The 24,434-nt window shown below is 49.1% G+C and overlaps 1 protein-coding gene across 4 annotated transcripts; it reads left to right on the top strand.

The window, feature by feature from the left end:
* The first annotated feature begins 127 nt into the window (after nt 1-127).
* Nucleotides 128-22,569, top strand: LOC122437025 (vitamin D3 hydroxylase-associated protein-like). 4 transcript variants are annotated; one of them, XM_043461446.1, is made up of 16 exons: nt 128-1,000; nt 6,998-7,111; nt 7,342-7,491; nt 7,805-7,938; nt 8,532-8,738; nt 10,349-10,389; nt 10,829-10,953; nt 12,074-12,199; nt 12,852-12,949; nt 13,269-13,368; nt 13,792-13,835; nt 14,530-14,569; nt 14,978-15,086; nt 20,291-20,436; nt 21,864-21,933; nt 22,040-22,568. In XM_043461446.1, the coding sequence occupies exons 1-16, from the start codon at nt 806-808 to the stop codon at nt 22,504-22,506; spliced, it is 2,166 nt and encodes a 721-aa protein (XP_043317381.1). In that variant the 5' UTR covers nt 128-805; the 3' UTR covers nt 22,507-22,568. The 4 variants fall into 4 exon arrangements, 3 of the variants coding, with proteins under 3 accessions (XP_043317381.1, XP_043317383.1, XP_043317382.1); XR_006268164.1 differs by lacking the exon at nt 20,291-20,436 and having other exon boundaries at nt 22,040-22,171; XM_043461448.1 differs by lacking the exon at nt 21,864-21,933 and having other exon boundaries at nt 22,040-22,389.
* Nucleotides 22,570-24,434: the final 1,865 nt, after the last annotated feature.

The raw sequence follows: 24,434 nt of genomic DNA, 5'->3' as shown, positions 1-24,434 counted from the left end.
CCTCCTCACCCCACCCCACCCCACCCTGAAGATGCCTGCTCTCCTTGGTGGTAGGGAGTCCCTAGTCCAGTGATAAAATGGGAGATGGGTCTGGAAGGGTGAAGCAGTAGACTAGGGAGGCTTCAATCCCAGGGGCAGCAGTGGCCTTGCTTGGGGAATCAGGAACAAAAGTTCAGCTGGGCTGGCAGAGGAAGGAGCGAGGACTATGCCTGCCTGCCTTGGTCCTCACTTCCTGACATCATGTCTCCTGGGATGGATGCCTTCTGAACCTTGCCTGCATCCCCAGGTGTCCCTTCCTTTCTTCTCTGCCTGGGCCTCAGACACCCCCAGAGTGAGCTGCTGATTCTGGGCAGGTGGGCTGTTCAGTCCACCTCCCTGTGGCCTGAGAGCCACATTAAGGGGTTTGGTGATTATCCTGCAAACCACAGGAAACCATAGGAGCAGCCCCCTGAGAACTGGTGAGGGTCAGGTTGGGGTGCTGGTGGGGTGTCTGAGGGGTGGGATGAGGGAGGAGAATGTGAAGTAAGTGGGATCAGAGCCTAGTCACCTGCCCACCTGGTGTCTTGGGCTCCTCTTCAGGCTAGTTTCTGCCACAGCCTCTTCATCTGCCTGGCCTGAGGAACAGAGGACTTTATTTGCATAAGGAAAGGTCCAGATGGCTGTAAGAACTAGTTGGGATGAAGTTAGGTTCTGTCAACACCTGGTGCTCCTGCCCCTTTGGGAAAAAGGTGTGGGAGGGTGGAGCTGACAAATAAAAAGGCAGCCTTCCTGAAGAAGCAGTTGGTGCATCTACAAGGGTCCCACAATGCCTGGGATGATTTGGCTATCTCACCCGCTAGTGGTGTTACTCCTGGTGGCCCTGCTAGGGGCTGTCTTGCTGGGGGCCACCGTGCTCTTCTGGCGACAGGCTCCAGCACGAAGCAAGATCCCCAGGGCGCAGAAGCGTAGGGAGGAGGCTCTGAGGCGGATGGCAGCCCTGGCAGAACGTCTCCGGCAGCAGGTGAGTGAACATTGACCCTCAGTCCCAGTAGTGGGTCCCACCTCAGGACAGAGCTCCTCCCATGACCTCATCTCCTTCAGAAGACGGAACGGCCCCCGCCAGCTTCCTAAGCTGGCTTCTTGTGTCCCTATCAGTTCCTCCTTCATCTGTGTCCTTTGAGCCCCTTGAGGTCAGGGGCAGTGTGTTTTCTTTTTCTTCCAGTGCCTGTCACAGGGATCGGCTGCATGGTGGGTATTTACCTGGGCTATTTGTTGAACTAAAACTGATGGAGGCAACTGGAGGTAGGAGGCCAGGCTTCTTTCAGCCCCTGAGCACCCTTAGACCCCACCGGGACAGGACCCTGGTCTTCAAATTCTGCCTCCCGTCCCCTTCATACCCCACGTGGGGGTTCTGCAAATGTTTGCTGAGCACATCACAAATGCAAAACACTGGGGATCACTGAAGGTGGGGTCTTCACAGGAAGCTATGTTTCTTTCCTTTAATTGTTAAGAGCACAGGCTCTGAAGTGAATCTGAGTTAATTAATTTTTTTGTCCTTTAAACTTCTAATTTTATATTGGGGTATAGCTATGGTAGTTTCAGGTGGACTTCAGAGTGACTCAGCCATGTATATGCATGTCTCCGGGTATCCATTCTCTGCTAAATTCCCCTTCCATACAGGATGCTGTATAACATTGAGCTGAGTTCCCTGTGCTATACAGTAGATCCTTGTTGGTTACCAGTTTAAAACATAGCAGTGTGTACATGTTCATCCCAAACTCCCTAACTATCCTTTCCCTGCATCCTTCCCCCTGGCAACCTTAAGTTCGTTTTCTAAATCTGTGAGTCTGCCAATTTGGCTGGCAATGGTGGAAGACAACGAGGCACTCACTGTGGCTGGCAGTTGAGATGTGGGTCTGTCTGTCCAGAGCGGAGCCTGTCCATAGTGGCAGAGAGTGGGGAGGGAGAGGCATAGAGACAACTCTATACTGCGACTGTGGTTTGTTGGGTAGCCTGCACGATGTGACCATCCTTTTTCTGGGCCTTGGATTCCCCATCTGCCCAAGGAGAGGTGGGCTTGTGGTATCTTTGGTGATTGTGGTAGACTCCCTCTGGGAGTGGGGGTTGGGGTAGTGCCTGAGGTGCTGTCCCCATGCTCCAGAGTTCCTGAGTGTCCTTCGCCATCTCCCTGGATGGTGATTGATGGCCCCGGTGGACAGTTCCTCTGCCCTAGCTGCTGCAGTTTCTGAGACTGTGTATTAATATTAATTGGGGCTAATTAGTTGGATAAATCAATCTGCCCCAAGAGAGCAGCTGCCCCTCCCTGGTTGAGGAGGAGGAAATCGGGGCTAATGGGGTTGCTGCAGCAATTCCGTGTGATAGAGAGGATTCCTGTGTGAGCAGGGAGGCCCCATCTGTGCAAAGTGGTGGGTTTAGGTTCCTACACTGCAAACACCAGGGTCTGCTACTGTGTCCCTCCTGTGTGCTGGCTGGGTGTGTGTCTGCTGTGAGCTGTTTGTGTTTGGTTATGTGCCTTCGTGTAGGCCTGGCTGAGTGTATATGTGTTATTCATTGGGGTATATTCATCTGGATATGTGTGGCTGGTTTGGGTCTGTATGTTTGGTTGAGTATGTACCCATGTGATTCTGCCTGGTGTGTGAGGATGTCTGGTTTTGGGTGTGTCTAGGCATCTGGTTGGTGTACATGTGGATATCTGGGATAGGTAGCTATTAGTCTATACCTGGAAAGGGGTGTCTGGTTGGCTGGAAGACTGTAAAGGGTTTGGAGTGAGATCACCCATGGTGCCACCAGCCTTCCCTCAAATTCTCTTGGCTCTCAGCACCTTATTCTCTTCCCAACAAAGTTATACAGGTCTGTCCTGAGCACCTTTCCAATCAGATCACTCCTCTGTCAGGGTTACCCTCAAGGTCAGGTTAGCAGCTTTCTGACCTAGGCAGATGCGAGGCTGAAACATAGGTCAGACCCTCACAGGGTTCAAACAAATCCAATTCATTTCCATTTAGGAATATTTCACAAAGGATTCTCCTGGGTCTTGCCTCTGCTGGACCCTGAGGACAGATGCATTATTCAGATAATCTGACATTTGATTTCTGACCCAAGCTTGCCTTAAAGAGGCTCCCAGTCTGGGTGGGGTGTGATGGAGGCAGAGCTGCAAGAACCATGAAGGGAGGTAGGCAGTTCAGCTGAGGGTGGCAAAGGTCAGATGCCCTCAAATCTGTGGGACTTGGCAGGAGAGGTGATCTGCTACCTGGAGAGGGTTGTGTGGGGAAGGCTTCACAGAGAAGTGGTTTTGGAACTAAGCCTTGAAGGATATGTAGGAGTTTTTTCAAAAGGAGGAGGGAACAAGAAAGGCAGTACCAGAGAGAGTACCTGAGGTAAGGCACTGTTTCTATAAAGTGGTGGGGAGGCGGGGGAGTGTCCCCAACCCCTGGAACCTCACAGCAGGAGGTGAGTGGCAGGTGAGTGAGCAAAGCCTCATCTGTATTTACAGCTTCTCCCCATTGCTTGCAACCCCCCCAACCATGAGAAAATTGTCTTCCATGAAACCAGTCCTTGGTGCCAAAAAGATTGGGGACTGCTGCTATAGAACACTTAGAAAATAATATTTGTAGGGTCTACTGACTGACGACTGTTGGCTAGGAGGCTCTGGTCACTTCAGGTGGAAACTGCCACCCTGAAGGTTGAGGGATTTTTTGATATTAAACATATGTAATGACCACTTTGGAAATATTAATAACCAATTTACTAAAAACTTTGAAGTGCATTTTCTTTGATTTTCAAACCAAACATGGAGGCAGCACTAGCTTAGTGTGCAGAAGGCCAGATGTCCTGGGAGCTGTGGGGCTTGGCTGGAGGGGGTGATTTGTTCTAAACTATATACTAAAATGGCTTAAAAGTGATGTAAGTTGAAGTTCAATTCTTTCATCAAATTATTGTAATAATTTCCAAATAATTTGTTGATTTTTTTTTTGAAAATTTGTGGGGCTCTTCTGATATGGCTATCATCTTTTGAAGATGTCCCTATCTTTCAAGCTTTATTAAGAGCTTTATTAAGCTCTCTCAATAAGCTGAAACATTAGGTGACCTGCAGTCTCATTAAGTAGAGACTTTCAACACTAATGCATCATTCCTTAGGCTGAGTCTCGCTCAGTTTCTGCTGAACCAGTAGCAGTGACACTCAGAATTCCTGGCTCTTCTGATACCTTTTGAGATTTTATATAGTCTTCAGGGATCTCTGTTGTTAACAATAAACATTGTTATTAGAATGTCATATAAATTTCATTGAACCTAATCTTACAAGCCTTTGGAAAAGTTTTGTAACACGCTGGTTAAGAGTGTGGTAGTTAAGACCGTGCTGGACTGCCTGTGTTCAAATCCTGACTCTAACGTTTACATTTTAAATAATTCCTCTGTGCCTTAACCTACTCACTTCTATGATGGAGTGACCATTATAATTATTGTCCACAAGTTAATAATTTTGACAGTGGTGCCTCGGTATACAGCAAGCATTTTCCAAGTGATATTCTCATTTCAGCAATAATGTTGTCCTTGCTGAGTGGGATTCTAGTGAGTTTCAGTGAATTTGTTCTAGTAGATTTGTTCCGTTCATCAGGGTTGGTAAAACGCTTTCTCGGACCCTTGAAAGCCCCCCACCCTAGGTCACTGGAGTGCTAGCAGGGAGCAGTCCCAGCAGAGGCCTGCAGGGCCACCATTCACACCTCCCTGGCCTTCTCTCCCCATCTCTCCCCAGTTCCTGTCAGGCTGTCATTTTCACCAGTGGCCACACAAGGACAACTGCCAGGGAGCAATGGCTTCCAGGGTCTATATGGATGATGGGCACTTGTCCACATCGTGCCACCAGGGGAGCCCTCAGAATAAAGTTGCAACAACATTCTCTTTCTACAAGGGTCACCATAAACATCTAACGTGTTCACATATAGATACACCAATATTCTCAGTTACCCGGTACTTACTGCACTAAGAACATGTCATGGGTTTTAAACAAGTAGTTACGTCTCAGGCGGTAAAGAACTTGCCTGCAATGCAAGAGACACAGTTTTGATCTCTGGGTCAGGAAGATCTCCTGGACAAAGAAATGGCTACCCACACCAGTATTCTCGAGCTTTCCCAATAGCTCAGCAGAAAAAGAATCTGCCTGCCAAAGCAGGAGACACAAGAAATTCAAGTTCCACCCCTGGGTCGGGACAGTCCCTGGAGGAGGAAATGGCAACTCACTCCAGTATTCTTGCCTGGAAAATTTCATGAATGGAAGAGCCTGGTGGGCTACAATCCAAAGGGTCACAAAGAGTCAGACATGACTGAGGGACTGAGGACAAGAACTACACGTATTACTCTGGCCGTAGTAAAGAGGCTGAGTTGGAAGGGTAAAGACTAGAGGCAGGGAGGCCAGTGAGGAGGCTAGAAGAAAACTGAGAGACAGAGAAGGTTCTAGGCAGGAAGGAGTCTGAGAAGTCAGAAGTGGGAGATTTGAAGAAGGCAGAACCACCTGTCAGCACTGAGTGTGGATAAGAGAATGGTGGCTGGGACTGCACTTCCCAGTGAATCTAGATCCTTGGGTAAACAGCTCTCTGTGCCTCAGCATCTTCTTCTATAAAATGAGAAAATCACACAGCTTAACTTACCTCCTAGAGTTGTTGCAAGGAGTAATATAGACTATTATATGTAAAATTCTTGGAAGGTGGCCTGGCATATATTTAAGTGTTGCAACACATTTTATGTGTGATTGTGTTGGTATTTATCTAGCCATGATCAGAACTGAGATTCATTGTGTTGATGACACAAGTGTCATCGGTTGGGAATCTCATGAAGAGGAACAGGTTTGACAGAAAAATGATGAGTCCTGGATGTCTGTGGGCCCATGGGTGGGTAAATGGGCCTGAGACCTGAAAGGAAGTGGGTCTGGACTGGAGAAATGGGGAGAACTAGCCACTGAGTTCACCAGAGAAGGTAGACAGGTAGGGAGAGAGGTAGCCAACATTTACTGGAGGAAGAGGGTCAGAGGAGACTGCACAGGAATTGCTGGAAGGGAGAGGGAAGTCAGGGGAGTTGAGGGCATGGAGAGCTTCCAGAAGGAAAGTTTCTAACAGTCGGATGCTACGGAGGAGAATAAGATGAGGACTGGAAGAGTCCAAGAAGCCTCAAAGCCCTAACCTCCCAGGAAAATCCCTCTGTCTCCCTACCTCCCCTCCAGGACCAAGAAAGGCCCACCCAATCCACATTACAACTTGAAGGCATGGGGGGCTCAGCTGGGACCATGGAGGACAAAGATAGGCAACTTCATCTTCTTGAATGCCCACTGAGTGCTGGGTCCTTGATTAGGAGTCCTCAGGGTGGTTCAGGCTTTGCCTTACACCCCAGGGGCTGGGCTCAGGGCAGCTGGGGGGCTTGTCTATGCTCCGCTGCATGGCTGACTCATGACTGTATTCTGATACTTTCCTCTCTGAGGAGACCTAGGTCACAGGAGGGGAAGGGGTTCACCTGAGTTACCCCACTGACCAGGGCTGTGGTCAAGGCTGGCTCCCAACTCTCCTGCCACCCTGACCTTTCCCCAAGGTCAGATCAGCAGGTATGGGAGGACCAGAGAAGAAGGAAAGGTGGGATGCTGGGGGGTGACTCCTGAAGGCAAACCTCACAGAACTGAGCCTCACTTTTCATAAGCCCTGCATCCCAAGATGTTCATGTAGAGTCCCTCCTACTCCTTGGGTGGCCATGCTGGATAGCTGCATGAGGAAGGGCCTGGCCTTCTCTGCACTGGGCCCTGGGGTTGGACTCTGGGGAGGCTGACACAGAGGAGGACACTTGTGACCCTGGAGGGCTCTTATGCCAACCTGGAGACTGATTAGGAGATGTCTTTAAAGCTAAGGATGGGCCCAGGAACATGTGATGAGTACTCTGTGTCCACCTGGGCATGATGTTGATGGTGTGGGGGGCCCTGAGTGGAGCAGTGTGATACCTGCCTGCCCCCCCATCTCTGCAGGAGCCAGAACTGGACCCCAAGCCCATTCTGGAGCTGCCGTTGGAGAAGCTGGTTCAGAAGATGCTTGCTGACGAACTGAGTTTGGAGAGTGTCCTCTGCAGCTACCTAGAGGAGGTGCAGTCCCAGTCAGAGCCCAATCCTGGGGCTCTGGGTGGAATAGTTGGGGGACAGGTGTAACCCTGTGGCACTGCAGCCAGCTTGGGAGGCTGGCTTGGAATGACTTGTGCCACAGTCATTCGTCACTTCTGCTCTGAGTCAGGATGGGCAGAGGGGCTGAGGTGACTCAGTGTCCTGCGCCTGGTCACGCCCTGAGCCCCTCTCTGGTTTCCCTCAATGATACTCAGGCACTGAAGGCACACCAGGAGGTGAATTGCCTGACGGATTTCCTAGATGAATGTGAGGATCAATTGCAGGCATTGAAGAAACTCAAGAAGAGTGAGCGAGGACTCCTCTATGGGGTCCCCATCAGTCTCAAGGACACCTATGACTGCATGGTGAGCCTTGGGAATACATGTGCATGTGTACATGTGAGCATCTGAGTGTGTGACATTGGGCAAGTTACTTGCCCAATCTAGGCCCCATGGTTAGAAAATGGCCAGCTGGAAACCAAACCAGCGGTCAGGCTCCCAAACCTAATCTCTTCACCATTGATCTCTCCTGTCACTCATGAATCCTAAGGGTGTAGCACCTGCATCTCAGCAGGTGAGAGAATGCTTGTGAGCAGGAGTGGCGCACAAGAGAGAGTCTGTTTGGTGGCTGGTTCCACTCTGACCCCCAGGGGCTGGAGCTTGTGTCACTTCCCTGCAGGGCCATGACTCTTCGTGTGGCTTGGCCCAGTTCCTGGAGAAGCCGGCAGCCAAGGACGGAGTCATTGTGAAAGTGTTAAAGGCTCAGGGAGCTATTCCCTTTGTTAAGACCAACATCTCCCAGACACTGCAAAGGTCTCTGCAACAGGCAGGCCAACCCGGGCTGGGGCAGGGGCCAGAGCTGGGACCGGGGCTGGGACCAAGGATGGGCCCAGGATGAAGCTGCCGCTGAAAGGCTGAGGGTGAGGTGGGGCTGGTCATGTAGACCTTGGGACGGAGGTCTTGGGCAAGTCTTTTCTGCCCTCTGAGCCTCAGTGTCCTCATCTGACAACACTTGGGTGGACTCCATGGTTTTTAAGGGCCCTCAGGCCCAGAGGTACTGAAAAGTTACATCTCTGTTTCTACTCCAGCTCTCTAATTGTTTTCATTCCTTATTCTCCTCCCACCCCACTCAGCCGTTAGTGCATCTATTTCTGTTTCTGTAACTTGTTCCCCACTATCCAGCAGAGCCGTGGGCTCCTTGATTCTCATTTTAGGAGTCCCGATTGGTCTCTCCTGCAGCAGCAGCCTCTCGCCTCAGCTGAAGGGACACCAGGAAGTTCCTGGCCCACGAGGGGAGCTCACCGGTCCTGGGGCTGACTCCAAGGGAGGTTGGCCTCTCTTTGGGCAGAGCAGTCTTCTCCAGTTATATCTTCCCCTCCCAGCCCCATTTCTTCTGCTTCCCTCAGCTATGATTGCAGCAACCCCATCTATGGACAGACTCTGAACCCTCAGAACTTAAAGAAGACACCTGGGGGCTCCTCAGGGGGTGAAGGAGCTCTCCTGGCAGAAGGGGGTTCCATCTTGGGCATGGGTACCGACACTGGAGGCAGTATCCGTATTCCAGCCAGCTTTTGTGGTGTCTGTGGTATCCGGGTCACAGGATACCGTCTCAGGTACTTGGTGGTGGGGGGTCTGGGTAGGCTCAGCCCAGCCTGGAGGAACTAGGGGTCTTGTCCATATAATGATTCTCATTAGCTCAGTACTAGGGGAAGTGGACAAGGTAGGAGGGCTTCCAGTAACTCCTGCCTCAGCCCCACAGCTAAACACACCGTTTGGTACAGGAGGGAGTGGGTAGACTGTCCACTCATTCATTACTTCATTAATTCATTCATCTGTCCATCTGTTCATCTACTCCCCGCCTTTTCCTTCCTCATACATCAATCCATCCATTTATCCATCAATATCAATTTCTCATCCATTCATGCATCCTTGCAGTCGCCATCCCAGTTTCTATCCATCAAACAATTTCACCATTCATCTGCCATTTAATTTATTTGACAAATGTTTATTGAGTGTTTACTCTGTGCCAGACACTGAACTAGGTACTTGGGATGCATCAGTGAACAAAATGGACAATTATCCAAGCCTTTGAAGAACTTACACACATCCTTCCTTCCATTCATTTATTCGTTCATTTGGATATTTATCTCTCCATCCTCTACTCAACTAGCCATCCATTAATCCACGTTTGCCTCCATTCATCCATCCACCCACCAATTCATCCATATTTCCATTAATTTTTCCATCTGTTTTGCACTCACTCATATATCTATCCACCCATTCACCCATATTTCAACCCCACTCTGACTACCTACACTGTGTAGCCCTAAACAGGGACACAGAACACTCTCAGACCCAGCCCCCAGCCCTGTTGTGTTCTTTAACATCCAACTGGCTTATACCTGATGCAAAGAGCTGACTCATTTGAAAAGACCCTGATGCTGGGCAAGATTGAAGGCAGGAGGAGAAAGGGATGACACAGGATGAGACGGTTGGATGGCATCACCGACTCAATGGACATGAGTTTGGGTAAACTCTGGGAGTCGTTGATGGACAGGGAGGCCTGGCGTGCTGCAGTCCATGGGGTCACAAAGAGTCGGATACGACTGAGCAACTGAACTGAACTGAATCCAGGCTTAAGAGAGGGTCAAAGAGAGGGATGAAGTTGACATTTTCTTCAATAGAATTTATTAAAGGCCAAGTTTTACAAGCAGGTCAAGGGCAGGGAAAGCTTCCTGGAGGAGGCAGCATTTGAGCTTGGTTTTGAAGGATGAACATGTTGAGTTGGAGAAGCATCTTCAGTTCAGTTCAGTTCAGTCACTCAGCTGTGTCCGACTCTTTGCAACCCCATGGACTGCAGCATGCTCGGCTTCCCTGTTCATCACCAACTCCTGGAGCTTGCTCAAACTCATGTCCATCGAGTAGCATCTAGAAGGCTGTAATTCTATAAGCAGCCTATTTTGCCTGGAGCAATGTGTGAGTATGTGTGGAAGGGCTAGAAAAGAAAGTTATGGAAAGAGTTGATAATTTAGAGCCCTGAAGGGCAGTAAAAGGGCTCAGATTTATGCTGTGGACAGTAAAGAGTCATGGGAGGGTTGAGGCAGCTTTTATTCTTGTGTGCTGGGCCCTGGGGGAATGCACTGGCTGGGTGTTCAAGCCTCTTTGGCACCTAAGTCCTTCCCTTCAGGTGCTGAGCTGGGCTCTGGGTGGGTGGGTTTTGCAGCTACTCTGGAGTTGCCTCTGCTGTCAAGGGCAGGAAAGCAGGTAAGCTCTTGTCTGTGTTGGCCACATCCATTCAAAGGCAACGTGCTTGCCTTTCTCCCAAGGACATTTCACTGTATCTCAGACAGACCAGCACCACCAGTGACCAGGGAGTATGGGGGAAGGTTCTGCTTGGCTTTCTAATCCAGTGACCCTTGCCCCTTGGAGAGGTGCTTCCTGTTCTTTAGCTTTCTCCTCGCTTCCTGGTCTCCTAGTTCTCCTAGTGTTCTGCCCCAGAGGAGACTCTCCCTTAAGGCCAGAAGGTTGTTTGAGCTAGTCTGCCAACTCCACTCATTATCAACCCCTGACTCAAGATGGCCCCAGGGCCTCTTCACTTTGCCCTGATCATGACCTTGGATCCCACCCTTTGAGGCCAGGCAGTGTGGGTCCCCAGAGCAGAAGGGATGCGGCATGTCTGCCTCTTTCCACCCCCTCTGTTCAGGGATCACAGTGGCTGGCCCCTTGGCCAGGGACGTGGAGAGCCTGGCACTGTGCCTGCGAGCGCTGCTGAGTGAACACATGCACCGACTGGACCCCACCACACCCTTCCTGCCCTTCAGGGAGCAGGTGAGCTGGGTAGGGAGCAGGCCTGGAGGGCTCCCTCTCCTCTCCCTTCAGTCCTCAACAACCAGCCACTAGGACCATTCCCTGGGAAGCCTTCCTTTCCCAGCCCAAGGTGCAGCGAGCGGGAAGCCCACATGCTCAATCAGTTCATTCCCCAACCTGACCAGATGCCAGCTGCTTTGGCTTCTGTGCCACCTGGAGCCATAGATGATATTACTCCAGAGAGGAACTCCATCATCATTTATCCAACACACAGGGGCAGTAAACTCAGCAAGTATGGTGTAGAGAGCCTGGTATCAAGGGAAGCTGGGCTGTTAGGCCTCTACGTAACCCTGGCCAAGTCACATCTCTTCTCTAGGCCTCAGCCTCCACATTGGTATAATGAAGATGTTGAACGAGAACTTTGCTCCAGACTCTTCTAGCTCTGACTCTTCATTTTTGCATGAACTCACTCAGGAATACTTATTGGTACCTACTATGTGGTGGCTCTTTGTAGTTCATTCTAACACTCACTCTATAGAATGGGTGTCACTCCTCCCATTGACAAGTGAGGAAACTGAAGGGAAGTGAAATGACTTTCTGATCACATAGTGACTTGGAACCCAGCCCTATCTGACTCCAGGATCTGCTGCGTAGGGAGAGTCTTTGTCTACCATTCAGCCAGTGGCTATTCATCTGATTCCCTACACATATTGTAGTACAATCAGTCTGTGGTCAGTCTGTTATCTATTATTCGCCTCTATTGGTCTCTTCATCCTTTTCCTCTCCTGACCCTTCTTTGGCTTTAAGATATTTGTGTCTATTCATATACTTACTTGTCTGCCTGCCCACTCACCTCCATCCATTCATTTACCCACCCACCCATTTATCTGTTTAACCCTTGCCCACTCACCCATTTACCATCTCATATACCCACCCATTCATTCGTGAATCTGTTTAACTATCCACTCCAGCTATCCAATCAGTCATGTCCCCATCCATTTCTTCCTCTTCTGGAGGGTTCTTCAGAGGACCTAAACCCTGGAGAGTATATAGGGAGGCTTCAAGGGGCCCTTGGAATGAGGCCACCTTGTCTTCTGGCCAATCTCCCCTCAGAGCCCTACCCAGCCCCTCTTTCCCTAAGGTGTACTCCAGTAACCGTCCCCTTCGAATTGGCTACTATGAATCAGATGGCTTCACCCAGCCATCACCTAGCATGGCCAGGGCTGTGAAGCTCACATCCAGGCTGCTCCGGGATGCTGGACATCAGGTAGGCTTACTTAGCCCTTGGGAGGGAGGCCAGATCAGTGAGGATGCTGGGCTGGTCCATTCTTGGAGAGAAAGGTTACTTCTGAGTTTGTGCTGGTGAGATTATTGTGTTTCCCCTAGGCTTCCTGGAGACTGACGGAGTGGAGGTGGGGGCAGAATGGGTCCCATCCCCTGAGGAAGGCATCCCCCTTCAGTAGCAGGAACTCTGAGACTCAGTCCTGTAATTCCTAGAGCTTGGGTTTCTGTTGTCTCCATCAAATGGCTGTAAGGAGCCTCTTGTCCTCAGAGTGCCCCCCTCCTTCCCCTACTTCCCATGCCCCAGTGGCTTGTCCCTGCCCCCACACCCCTTTGAGAATTGCTGAGCCAGTCTCTTCATCTCTATGAGCCTCAGGTTGCTACCGCACTGGGTGGCTGTGATGATTGAATGAGCTCCCAATAAAGCACTTGGCAAGGGGTTGGATCACTGTTAAGCAAGCAGCTCAAATTCTGCCTCATCTCTGTGTGGGGGTGAGGGAGTGGGCAGAGCACAAATGCTTCCCAAGCTTGCTGAGGAGCTGATGTGGTATTCTCTCTTTAATTCCTGAGGGATGCAGAGAGAACATGGGGCAGAGCAGGAGGAGCTCCAGGCCCTGACTCGGCCTCTCTCTCCCCAGGTCATCCCCTTCTCTGTCCCCCGAACAGAGTATGCCTTCTTTCACCTGTACCAAGGGACTCTGTTTGCTGATGGAGGGGCCACCCTTCTGGAGAAACTGTATGTCTGCTGGGACTCAGATGTGGGGTGTGGTGGAAATGGGGTTGAGGAAGGGGCTGGTGGCAGCAGAGCCCTAGGTGGGGAGCTGCAGGCCTGGGCTGCTTTGGTGCCTCTGGCTCATTGTGTGACCCTAAGCAGCAAGTCACCCAACGAAGCCCTGCCTTTAGGATGCACATGTTCTGGGGTGGTGCTGCTGGGAACAGAGTATTTCTTTGGGTCAAACCTCTCTCTGTAGCTTATCTACAGCGGGGAAGCTGATGGCTGGGTGATGGCCAGCTGAAAGCCATAACTGACCAGCTGTGTGTCTGTGGTTCCTCAGTCAGGGGGACATTGTGGACCCCTCCATGAAGAACACAGTCAACTCTCTCAGGTTGCCAGACTCACTCAAACGTTTCTTGGCCTGGATCTGGAAGTATATTGTGAGTGTGGGTTTAGAGTTGGGGGGGGGGTGCCCAGAGAGAACAAGGGGCTCAGAAAGGGGAAGGGGCTCCCTTGGAGGTGAGGAGTGGGGTGGGGGTGGGGGTCAGGTCAGAGAGGAAGATGAGGCCCAGAGAATGTGGTGGTTCAGAGAAAGACTCAATGGGAGAGGAACTGAAAGAAGGGAGATGGGGGTCAAAAGAGAGCAGTGCTGTCTGAGAGGGGAGGGGGCTTCAGAGAAGCTCAGAGAGATGCGGCTTCAGCGAGAGGGAAGGGGATTTACAGAGGGGGATGAGGGTTTGGTGCTGTGGTCAGGGGCTTGGGGGGCAGCGGGGCAGAGTTTCCCTTCCTAGACCCCTGTCCCGGGCAGGTGACATCGCCCTATGGTTTCTGAAAGTGCCCTCCCCCTCCCTCCCCACCTCCAGGAGCCCCGGGTTAGCCAGACTTTCGAAATGTTGTGTGGAGTAGGGTAAGTGATCAAGGCTCCTCAGGTCCAGTTCACAAGGGGTTTCCTTGGGAACTAGGTGAGGGTCATGTAGCTGGAGGCCTTGTCCACTGTGAGCAGGGCTGTTTAAGGCTTTGGGATCTAATAACGGCTTTAGAATCATGCCTGGCATGGGGTTAAATTTAGACTTTTGGGTAGGACTGGGGTTTACTTTGGAGTTGAACTCTGAGTACACACTAGAATTGAGTTAGGTTGGGACAAAAGTCAGGCCTGAGTTGAAGTTAGGTTTGGGTCAGGGTTGGGGTTAAGATTGGAATTGGGGTGGGGATGTGGTTGGGAGAGGAGTCTGGTTTGGGTTTGCTGTTGGGCTTGGCCTGGTGGGCTTGGAATTGAGGTGCTGGTTGGAACTGGGGCTGGAGCAGCCTGAGGGTTGACCTGGGGCCTCATAGTTTAGGGGAAGGGACCTGGGGTTTCGAGGGACCCTGTAGGTTCCTGTCATAGGTGGTGGGGCTTTGACCAGAGGATGGGTCCCCTTGGGAACATTGGAGAGGTAATGGGTCTTGGCCAGGGGACAAGATACAGGGTGATTCCCAGCCCATCAGCTGATTTGCAGCCTGCATAGAGTCCAGAACTTGCCTCCTGGGTGTCATGCCTCGTTTGTATAAAAGCAGTCCTCCCATGCTGACCTTTGGACTTCTCCTTCTTCCTCATTCCCCAGGACACCCAAGAAACTGTGGGAGCTGCACCAAGCAGTGGAGGTAATACCTGCCTGGGGAGACCTCGAGGGATGGTCAGAACTGGGGCAGCAGACCCCTGGGTGGTGACAGAAGTAGCCCAGCAGATGGTAGATCTCTGTCTTGGCCCTCAGGGGAAGCTCAGCTGCACCCGGATGATGACCAGGAAGTTAATGTAGTCTGTCTCCCTGGGGCCAGGATGATACATTGTCCCCAGATTACTGTAGCTTGAGACTGTCCTTCCCATCCTTCCTCCTTGGCCGCTGGGAAGACCCTGACTTCCCCCCGCCCCACCCCCATCTCAGTCTGCACCTCACAGCCTGGGAATTCTTCCTGGTGTTTAACCTGACTCAGCCTGGCGGCGTCCGATTTTGTCCTGCAAACAGTGACCTCTGCCAGTCTCACCTTTCCTGCCTGCCACTATTCCTGCAGGAATATCAGCAAGAGTTCATAGCCAAGTGGAGGTCCCTGGACCTGGATGTGCTGCTGTCTCCAGCTCTGGACCCCGCCTTCTATATTGGCTATCCTGCCAAGGCAAACAGTGAGAGAACATTGGGTCCTTGGCAGGGGGTGGGGTTGGGGTGGGGGTGTGGTGTCCAGGAGTTCTGAGTCCTCCCACAGCCTCTGGCCTTTACCTCTGATGTTAGTTATTATTTTAAAAAATTTTCTTAAATGGAGATAAAATTCAGATAACATAAATTCACCATTTAAAGCCTACAACTCAGTGGTTTTGAGTATATTCAGAATGTCATGCAACCACCACCACCATCTGGTTCCAGAACATTTTAATCATCCTGAAAAGAAACCTCGTACCCGTTATCAGTCCCTACCAATTTTCATTCCCTTTGTTTGTTTGTTCGTTTGTTTTGGCTTTATTGTGAAGTTTCTGGGATCTTAGTTCCCTGACCAGGGATCGCACCTGTGGCCCCCTGCAATGGAAGCACGGAGTCCTAAGCACGGACGACCAGGGGATTTCCTCCATTCACTTAAAAATTTTTTTTTAATTTATTTCACTGCAGTGGATCTTAGTCGCATCAGGCAGGATCTAGTTTCCTGACTGGGGATCGAACCTGGGCCTCTTACCCTGGAAGCATAGAGTCTTAGCCACTGGACCACCAGGGAAGTCCCTCCATTCACTTTTTAAATGAACTTTATTGAAGTATAATTTACATGAGATAAAATTCACCAGTTTTAAGTAACTTGGTGAATTTTAACATATGTATGTATACATGTATCAGTTCAGTTCAGTTGCTCAATCATGTCCAACTCTGCAACCCCATGGACTGCAGCACGCCAGGCTTCCCTGTCCATCATCAACTCCCAGAGTTTGTTCAAACTCATGTCCATCAAGTTGGTGATGCCATCCAACAATCTCATCGTCTGTCTTCCCCTTCTCCTCCACCACCTAATCACAATAGAGACTATTTCCATCATTAGCCAAATTTCCTTCACGTTCTGTTGCGTTTCACGCCACCACTGGTCTGCTTTCTATCACTATAGTTTTGCCTCATCTAGGATTTCATATAAGTAAAATCAAAAGGTATGAGGTGCAGGGGTCTGACTTCTTTCTCTTAGCATACCCATTCACTCTTAACATGCTTTCTGCAGCCTCACTTCCAGAGGTGACCTCAGCCCAGCAGCCCACCTGCAGATGCAAGCAAGCCTCAACACCGGGCAGCCACCCATGTGTAGCGCAGGTGCAGGTCTCAGATGCAATGCCATGCAGAATGCAAATCCCCTTCAAGCCTGGGCTCCTTTCCTCTGGGTCCCCCTACAGTGGTCGCCCAAGGCATATCCCACACGTGGCTCTGCTCTAGTGTCTTCTGTCCACCTCCCTGACACTCTGATGCTCACTCCCTGCACACAGGTGGCTCCTGGGAGGAGCTACGTTTTCAACTCAGGATTGCACTCCAGCCCTCTTGGAGCCCTGAGTACTGGAGGGCATAGCTGCATCCTCTGCCAGCCACTACTTGTGTATCTGTCTGCCTCCTTGGTTTCCCATTTGTACACAGGGAATAGTAATCCTCATCTCACAGAGGAGGGGAGGAGTCAAGGACTCAGCAGTGTAGAGAGGGGAGTGCAGTGCCTGGCGCTGAATAAGGCTTTGCAGTGTGGATTCTTTTTATATATAAAAAAATTATTGGCATATAGTGATTTACAATGTTGTCTTAGTTCCAGGTGTATAGTAAAGTGAATTAGTTACACACACACACACACACACACATATACCCCATGAGCCACAACTGACACAGTCAAATTAAAAAACAACAACAACAACAATGTAATGAGGCCAGGGTGGCTTCCCTGGTGGCACAGATGGTAAAGAACCTGCCTTCGATGCAAGAGACCCAGGTTTGATCCCTGGAGAAGAGTGGCAACCCACTCCAGTATTCTTGCCTGGAGAATCCCATGGACAGAGGAGCCTTGCAGGCTACAGTCCATGGGGTTGCAAAGATACGGACACATCCGAGCAACTAACACACATGCATATACCCACTATTTTTTTTTTTTAGATCCTTTTCCCACATAGGCCATTACAGAGTACTGAATAGAGTTTCCCTGTGCTATGCAGCTGGTTCTTATTAGTTATATATTTTATATATAGTAGTGTGTATCGGTTAAGTCGTGTCTGACTCTTTGTGACCCCATGGACTGCAGCATGCCAGGCTTCCCTGTCCATCATCAACTCCTGGAGCTTGCTCAAACTCATGTCCATTGAGTCGGTGATGCCATCCAACCTTCTTGTCCTCTGTCATCCCCTTCTCCTCCTGCCTTCAATCTTTCTTAGCATCAGGGTCTTTTCCAGTGAGCCAGTTCTTTGCATCAGGTGGCCAAAGTATTGGAACTTCAGCTTCAGCATCAGTCTTTCTCATGAATATTCAGGCCTGATTTCCTTTACAATTGACTGGCTTGATCTTCTTGCAGTCCAAGGGACTCTCAAGAGTCTTCTCCAACACCACAGTTCAAAAGCATCAATTCTTTGGCACTCAGCTTTCTTTATAGTCCAACTCTCACATCCATACATGACTATTGGAAAAACCATAGCTTTGACTAGATGGACCTTTGTTGGCAAAGTAATGCTTCTGCTTTTTAATATGCTGTCTAGGTTTGTCATAGCTTTTCCTCTAAGGAGCAAGCATCTTTTAATTCATGGCTGCAGTCACCATCTGCAGTGATTTTGGAGCCCAAGAAAATAAAGTCCATCACTGTTTCTATTGTTTCCCCCTCTATTTGCCTTAAAGTGATGGGACCAGATGCCATGACCTTAGTTTTTTGAATGTTGAGTTTTAAGCCAGCTTTTTCACTCTCCTCTTTCACGTTCATCAAGAAGCTCTTTAGTTCCTCTTCGTTCTCTGCCATAAAGGTGGTGTCATCTGCATATCTGAGGTTATTGATATTTCTCCTGACAGTCTTGATTCCAGCTTGCGCTTCATCCGGCCCAGTATTTCACATGATGTACTCTGTATATAAGTTAATAAGCAGGGTGACAATATACAGCCTTGATGTACTCCTTTCCCAATTTGGAACCATATCTTTGTTCCATGACTGGTTCTAACTGTTGCTTTTTGACCTGCATAGATGTCTCGGGAGGCAGGTAAGGTGGTCTGGTATTCCCGTCTCTTTAACAATTTTCCACAGTCAAAGGCTTTGGTGTGGTCAATGAAGCAGACTTTTTTTTTGAATTCTCTTGCTTTTTCTGTGATCCAGTGGATATTGGCAATTTGATCTCTGGCTTTTCTGCCTTTTCTAAATCCAGCTTGAACATCTGGAGCTTCTCAGTTCACATACTGCTGAAGCCTTGCTTGGAGAATTTTGAGCATTACTTTGCTAGCATGTGAGGTGAGTGTAATTTTGTGGTACTTTGAGCATTTTTTGGCATTGCCTTTCTTTGGGGTTGGGATGAAAACTGACCTTTTCCAGTTCTTGGCCACTGATGAATTTTCCAAATTTGCTGGCATATTGAGTGCAGCACTTTAACAGCATCATCTTTCAGGATTTGAAATAGCTCAGCTGGAATTCCATCACCTCCACTAACTTTGTTCGTAGTGATGCTTTCTAAGGCCCACTTGACTTCATACTCTAAGATGTCTGACTCTAGATGAGTGATCACACCATCGTGGTTATCTGGATCATTAAGATCTTTTTTGTATAGTTCTTCTGTGTATTCTTGCTACTTCTTCTTAAAATCTTCTGCTTCTGTTAGGTCCATATCACTTCTTTCCTTTATTTTGCGCATCTTTGCATGAAATATTCCCTTGGTATCTCTAATTTTCTTGAAGAAATCTCTAGTCTTTCCCATTCTATTGTTTTCTTCTATTTCTTTGAATTGATATCTGAGGAAGGTTTTCTTATCTCTCCTTGCTATTCTTGGGAAATATGCATTCACATGGATCTATCTTTCCTTTTCTCCTTTGCCTTTCGCTTCTCTTCTTTTCTTAGCTATTTGTAAGCCCTCCTCAGACAACCATTTTGCCTTTTTGCATTTCTTTTTCTTGGGGATGGCTTGATCACTGCCTCCCGTACAATGTTACAAACCTCCATCCACAGTTCTTCAGGCACTCTATCAGATCTAATCCCGTGAATCTATGTGTCACTTCCACTGTATACGTCAATCCAAATCTGCCAATTTATCCCTCCGCCACCCTTCTGATGACCATAAGTTTGTTTCCTATGTTCATGACTCTGTTTCATAAGTTAAGTTCTTTTGTATCATTTACTTTAGAATCCACATACAAATAGTATCATATGGTGTTTGTTCTTGTGTGTCTGACTTACTTCACTCAGTATGATGATCTCTAGGTCCATCCGTGTAGCAAATGACATAATTTTGTTCTTTTTATGGCTGAGTAATATTCCATTGTGTGTACATACCACATCTTCTTTAGCCATTCCTCTGTCAATAGGCATTTAGACTTCATCCATATCTTGGCTACTATAAACAGTGCTGTGATGAACACTGAGGTGCATGTATCTTTTTGAATTATGGATTTCTCTGCATATATGCCCAGGAGTGGGATTGCTGGATCATAGAATAGCTCTATTTTGACTTTTTGTTAACAGTAAGGAACCTTCACACTGTTCTCCATACTGGCTGCACTGATTTACATTCTTATGAATGTAAGTGTAGATAGGAGGGTCCCTTTATCTCCATATCCTCTCCAGCATTTATTTTTTGTAGAGTTTTTGATGATGGCCATTCTGACCTGTGTGTGGTGATACCTCATTGTAGTTTTGATTTGCCTTTCTGCAGTAATTAGTGATGTTGAGCATCTTTTCATGTGCTTTTTGGCCATCTGCACAGAGCAGATTCTGACTCTCTCCTTCCCTCCACTGTGGGGAGCAGTAGGCAGCTGTCTGACTCCCTGCACTGAAACGGCTATTGCAAGCAGAAGGCTGCAGTTCCAGGAAAGATCCCAAGGGGGCACCCACCCACACTCTGTCCCCCCTGTCTTTTTCTTTTTTAAAAAATTAATCTCTTATTTATTTGGCTGCCTCCAGTCTTGGTTGCAGCACTCGGAGTTCTCATTGTGTCATGCGGGATCTTTTGTTGCAGCATACAGACTCTCTAGTTGTGCTGCTTGGGCTTAGTTGCTCCAAGGGATGGGGGCTCCTAGTTCTCTGACCAGGGGTCAAACCCACACCCCTTGCATTGCAAGGAGGATTCTTAACTACTGGGCCATTAGGGAAGTCCCCTGAGTTTTCCGAGCTGATCATTTTCCTGAGCTAACCTGGATCTTTCTACAGCAAGCATCTCCTACTTGGCCCTTTACAACCTCCTGAACTTCCCTGCCGGCGTGGTGCCCGTCACCACTGTGACGCCACAGGATGAGAAGGAACTGGCCTTCTACAAAGGCTACTACAGAGATAGCTCCGACAAAAATTTCCTGGAGGTCAGTTGCCCTCTTTGCCTCTTCTGCTGTTGGGGTGGGGTGGGGCCGGTCCCTCTTAGTGTTTGCTCTTTACCACCTCAGCTACAGTTTCACCCCATCACTGAAGACACACTATTTTGACCTCCAAGTCAGCCTTTGCCCTTGTCAGGGGAGACTACTGTGCAAAAGCAGTGGTTTCCTTGACACTTCTGTGGGGAAGGTCGGTCCCAGAGACAGGGCCGGTGAAGCAAGGTGAAGGCTAGGAGGTTACTGTGAAGATTACAAGGCGAAGGGACTGGTTAGCAGGTCACTATGTAACTCAACTGGACACAGTTTTTTCTCTAGGAAGACAGGATTTGGGCTTCTCTTGTGGCTCAGTTGGTAAAGAATCCACCTGCAATGCAGGAGACCTGGGTTCAATCCCTGGGTTGGGAAGATCCCCTGGAGAAGGGAAAGGCTACCCACTCCAGTATTCTGGCCTGGAGAATCCCATGGACTCTATATACAGTCCATGGGGTCACAAAGAGTCTGACATGACTGAGCGACTTTCACTTTCACTTTTTGTTCTACTTTCACTTTGTGGGGTTGTGCTAAAGGTTAAATCGAAAAAGACTGAAGCAATTAGCATAATGCCCAGTATGTAGGAACTGTTGAAAAAATGCTATTATTAATTCAGAGAGGGCTTCACAAAGGAAATATTTCTATGGACCTATTGAATTCATGGTTTAAAATAACAGCTCTGACTTGGGTGAGACAGAGGAAGAGAGAGAGGGAAAGAGAAACTGGCTCTGAAAAGTATGCATGTGTCTGAGTCAGACATTAAGTAACTTATTTTTCCTGGAAATTGATTTTAGTGCTAGAGTTACCCAGTGGAACTGCTGACCTGAATTCTGTGAAAATAACAATAATGATACTATCTAATGTGTCTTGAGCGCTTACTCTGTTCCAAGAGCTGTTTAAAAGTGCTGTATATATATTAAATCATTAAATCCCATAACTGTCCCATGAGGTTTTGCAAACGAGGAAATGAAAGAACAGGCAGGTTAAGGGACTTGACCAAAGCCACGTAGCCAGCTGAAGTGAAGGAGCCAGGACTCGAAGCCATGGGACCTGGCTCCAGAGACAAAAGCAAGTGAGGGCTTATATGGTATCTTAAAGCAATGAAAACATGTTTGAATGCCTACAAGTATGTTTGATTTTCATGGCAGGGACTCAGGCTCAAACCCCCATGCTCCTTGAACTGTGTTTGGGGGTCAAGACACTCCTTTCCTTGCAGAAGTGTAATCAGGCCCTGGGTCAGGGATTTGCACATTCTCTTTTCCTTTGCTGAGAACATGGGGTGGATACTCAGTTTTATATTTCATCCTTAAAGTCAGCTGTCTACACAGGGAGCAAGTTTTCCATCCTAACCCTGGAGAATTGTAGCCAAAGCAGAACAGTTTTTCCAGGTTTTGCTGAGAGCTGAGGAAGCCTGGAACTCTGAGATCCAGGGCATGTCTACTTTAATAAAGACTGGGGGTGAGATATTTGGATTAATACACACCTATGGGTAGTGAGGATGGCTGGGCAAGGGGCCTGTGAGCAGGAAGCAGGCTCTGAGTCCATAGACCCTCTCTCCCTACAGGCGGTGAGAGGATCTGTGGGGCTTTCGGTGGCTGTGCAGTGTATCGCTTTGCCATGGGAAGAGGAACTGTGTCTCCGGTTTATGAAGGAGGTGGAGACCTTGGTCAAGAACCAGATGGAACCCAAGTGACAAGACACTCCTCCTGGAGGTCTTTCTACATCCTCATCCAAGTCTGCACTCAATGTTCCTTCCTTCTCAAGAATACCAGATCCGCCTCATTTCTCCTCCTCCTGGAAGCCCACCAGAAGTTTTCTTTGTTGTCCCTCTGTGTGGCTGCTGAGTACACAGACTTCCCAGATGATCCCAGCATGGGGAGCAGGGTGAAGGGTTCAATAAACATTTTGACCGGCTGGCTTCATGATCTCTGGTCTAGATGGGGAGGTAGGGCTGTAGACTTCCTGTGGCCTTCTACTTCCAGCTGCTCTCCTCCAGTTCAGCTTCTGAGATGCTATCCCAGACTGCAGTAGAGGGGAGAAGGCCCCAAGCTGAGAGCTTGGAGACCTGGTCCAAATCTTGGCTCTTGCCACTGGCTTGGTGTGTGATGCTAGGCAAGTTACTTCCCCTCTCTGGACCTCAGTCTTACCATCTACAAATTGAGGGGGTTAGATTTGATATAGTCTGTGCTACCTGCCAGTACTTGACTATTATGGGAGAGGTGATTCCTAGGCATTTTTCTAATCAAGAACTTGCCATGGCTCCCATTTTCTAGAGAAAGTTCCATAGAGCAAGGCCATGGGAGTGAAATCAAGTCAGAACACAGCCTGTGTTAGGAGTTAGTCCCCCACTCACAGTCCAGAGCTTTGCCCACGAGCTGCTAAATTTTCCGAGGACCTCTCCAGCCTCTTCTGGCATGCTCCACCACGGCGTAACCTCCCTCCTTTCTCTCAAACTGGAGCCCTCTTGCCAGCACAACGTACGCCTGTGCCTCTGTCCATACTGTTCTCCTCAACTAAACATCATCACTGTCTTCACTGCCCTTCAAGTCCTGTGTCAAATGTCACTTCCTCCAGGAAGCCTTCTTTGAGCCCTCAATCTCCTCTATGATTTTCCGTTCACCTGAACTCTCTTGAGGTTCTCCCCCCAAAAAACTTCCCCTTCCTCTATCCCATTCCTCTTTGTAGCCCTACTTCCAATCAACAAGGCAAACTTATGAACTCATTCCTCCCTGTGCTTGATAGCCCAGAACTCCTGGAGATAATATCCCAGTGCAAATAAATGGAATTCACCCATCCATTCATTTATTCTACATTTGTTGAGTACCTTCTCAGGAACAAAAATGATGGAATTTTAGGCAGAAAAAGGCTCGAGTTGAACTAAGATGGAGACCCCAGGAATCATACCAAAAAGGCAGTTCTGACTCCACTTACAATACAAACAGCCATCTGGGGTGTCCAGGTGCAGGCTGGACAGGACTACTGCTGACTTCACCTTGGCCTCCACCTCTCTTTAGGCTCTAGCACAGAGTCTGAGATCTCTGCAGGAGAAGGATCCTCATGGTATCTTCTCAGTCAGGGTTAGTATGGCTCCTTCTCTGTCCTTCCTCTCCCATAAGAGGGAGGTCTAAGGCTCAGCCCTTCCCGGATGGCTCAGCAGGTAAAGAACCTGCCTGCAAAGCAGGAGACTTGGTTCGATGTTTGGGTCAGGAAAATCCCCTGGAGAAGGAAATGGCAACCCACTCCAGTATTCTTGCCTGGGAAATCCCGTGGACAGAGAAGCCTGGTGGGCTACAGTCCATGGGGTCGTAAAAGAGCACCACATGACTGAGCACCAACACACACACCTTGTCAAGAGGCTCAGAGAAGTGGAGGAGCAGAGAGGCTTTCTATCTCAAATGCCTCTTGCCTCCTTTCCCTACACCCTGCTGGCCGCACAAGTCTGGGCACCAGGGGGCAGCATTGAGCTTCACATAGTCCAGACATTACCTGGCCTTCTTCTTGTCATCAGGACTTTCCCAGTCTTAGCTCCATTGCCAAGAAAACTGGGTGGAGATGTAGTGAGATAGGAGGACCAGGAATAAACCAGGTGCATTTGCAGATTTTAGGAGATGGGGGAAGAATCCTATTTTTGGCTAAAATTAGCTTGGGGAAAGGGAGTGGCAGATACCAGCTCAAGGAGCATAGTTAAATGGGAACCCTTGCCCTGAGCCAGACTTCCCTACAGGCTGGGCTGCTCTCATTTCTCCTGAGCTGAAGTTTGGGGTCAACAACTGCCTTCCTCTCCAGCTCCAGCGCTGACCTCTAACCTCTCACTTCCTGCCAGCACCGTCTTCAGCAGAAGCCTCTCCCCCAACCCTTACCTCCCCGCCCCCACCCCACCCCCACCCCAGTCTGCCTGACTGTAGGCAGGTCACTGGCTTTCTCAGAGCCTTTCTTCCTAGGGGCTTCTTCGAGGTGCC

Source organism: Cervus canadensis, chromosome 2 (genome assembly GCF_019320065.1).
Source record: "Cervus canadensis isolate Bull #8, Minnesota chromosome 2, ASM1932006v1, whole genome shotgun sequence".
Classification (NCBI taxonomy): Eukaryota; Metazoa; Chordata; class Mammalia; order Artiodactyla; family Cervidae; genus Cervus; species Cervus canadensis.
This window is presented reverse-complemented; position numbering and strand designations above follow the sequence as displayed.

Coding starts and splice junctions, on each gene's coding strand:
- LOC122437025 (XM_043461446.1), top strand. CDS start 806: ATGCCTGGGATGATTTGGCTATCTCACCCGCTAGTGGTGTTACTCCTG. Junction 12,200..12,851: donor TCCGGGATGCTGGACATCAG/GTAGGCTTACTT, acceptor CTCTCTCCCCAG/GTCATCCCCTTCTCTGTCCC. Junction 21,934..22,039: donor TACTTTAATAAAGACTGGGG/GTGAGATATTTG, acceptor CTCTCCCTACAG/GCGGTGAGAGGATCTGTGGG.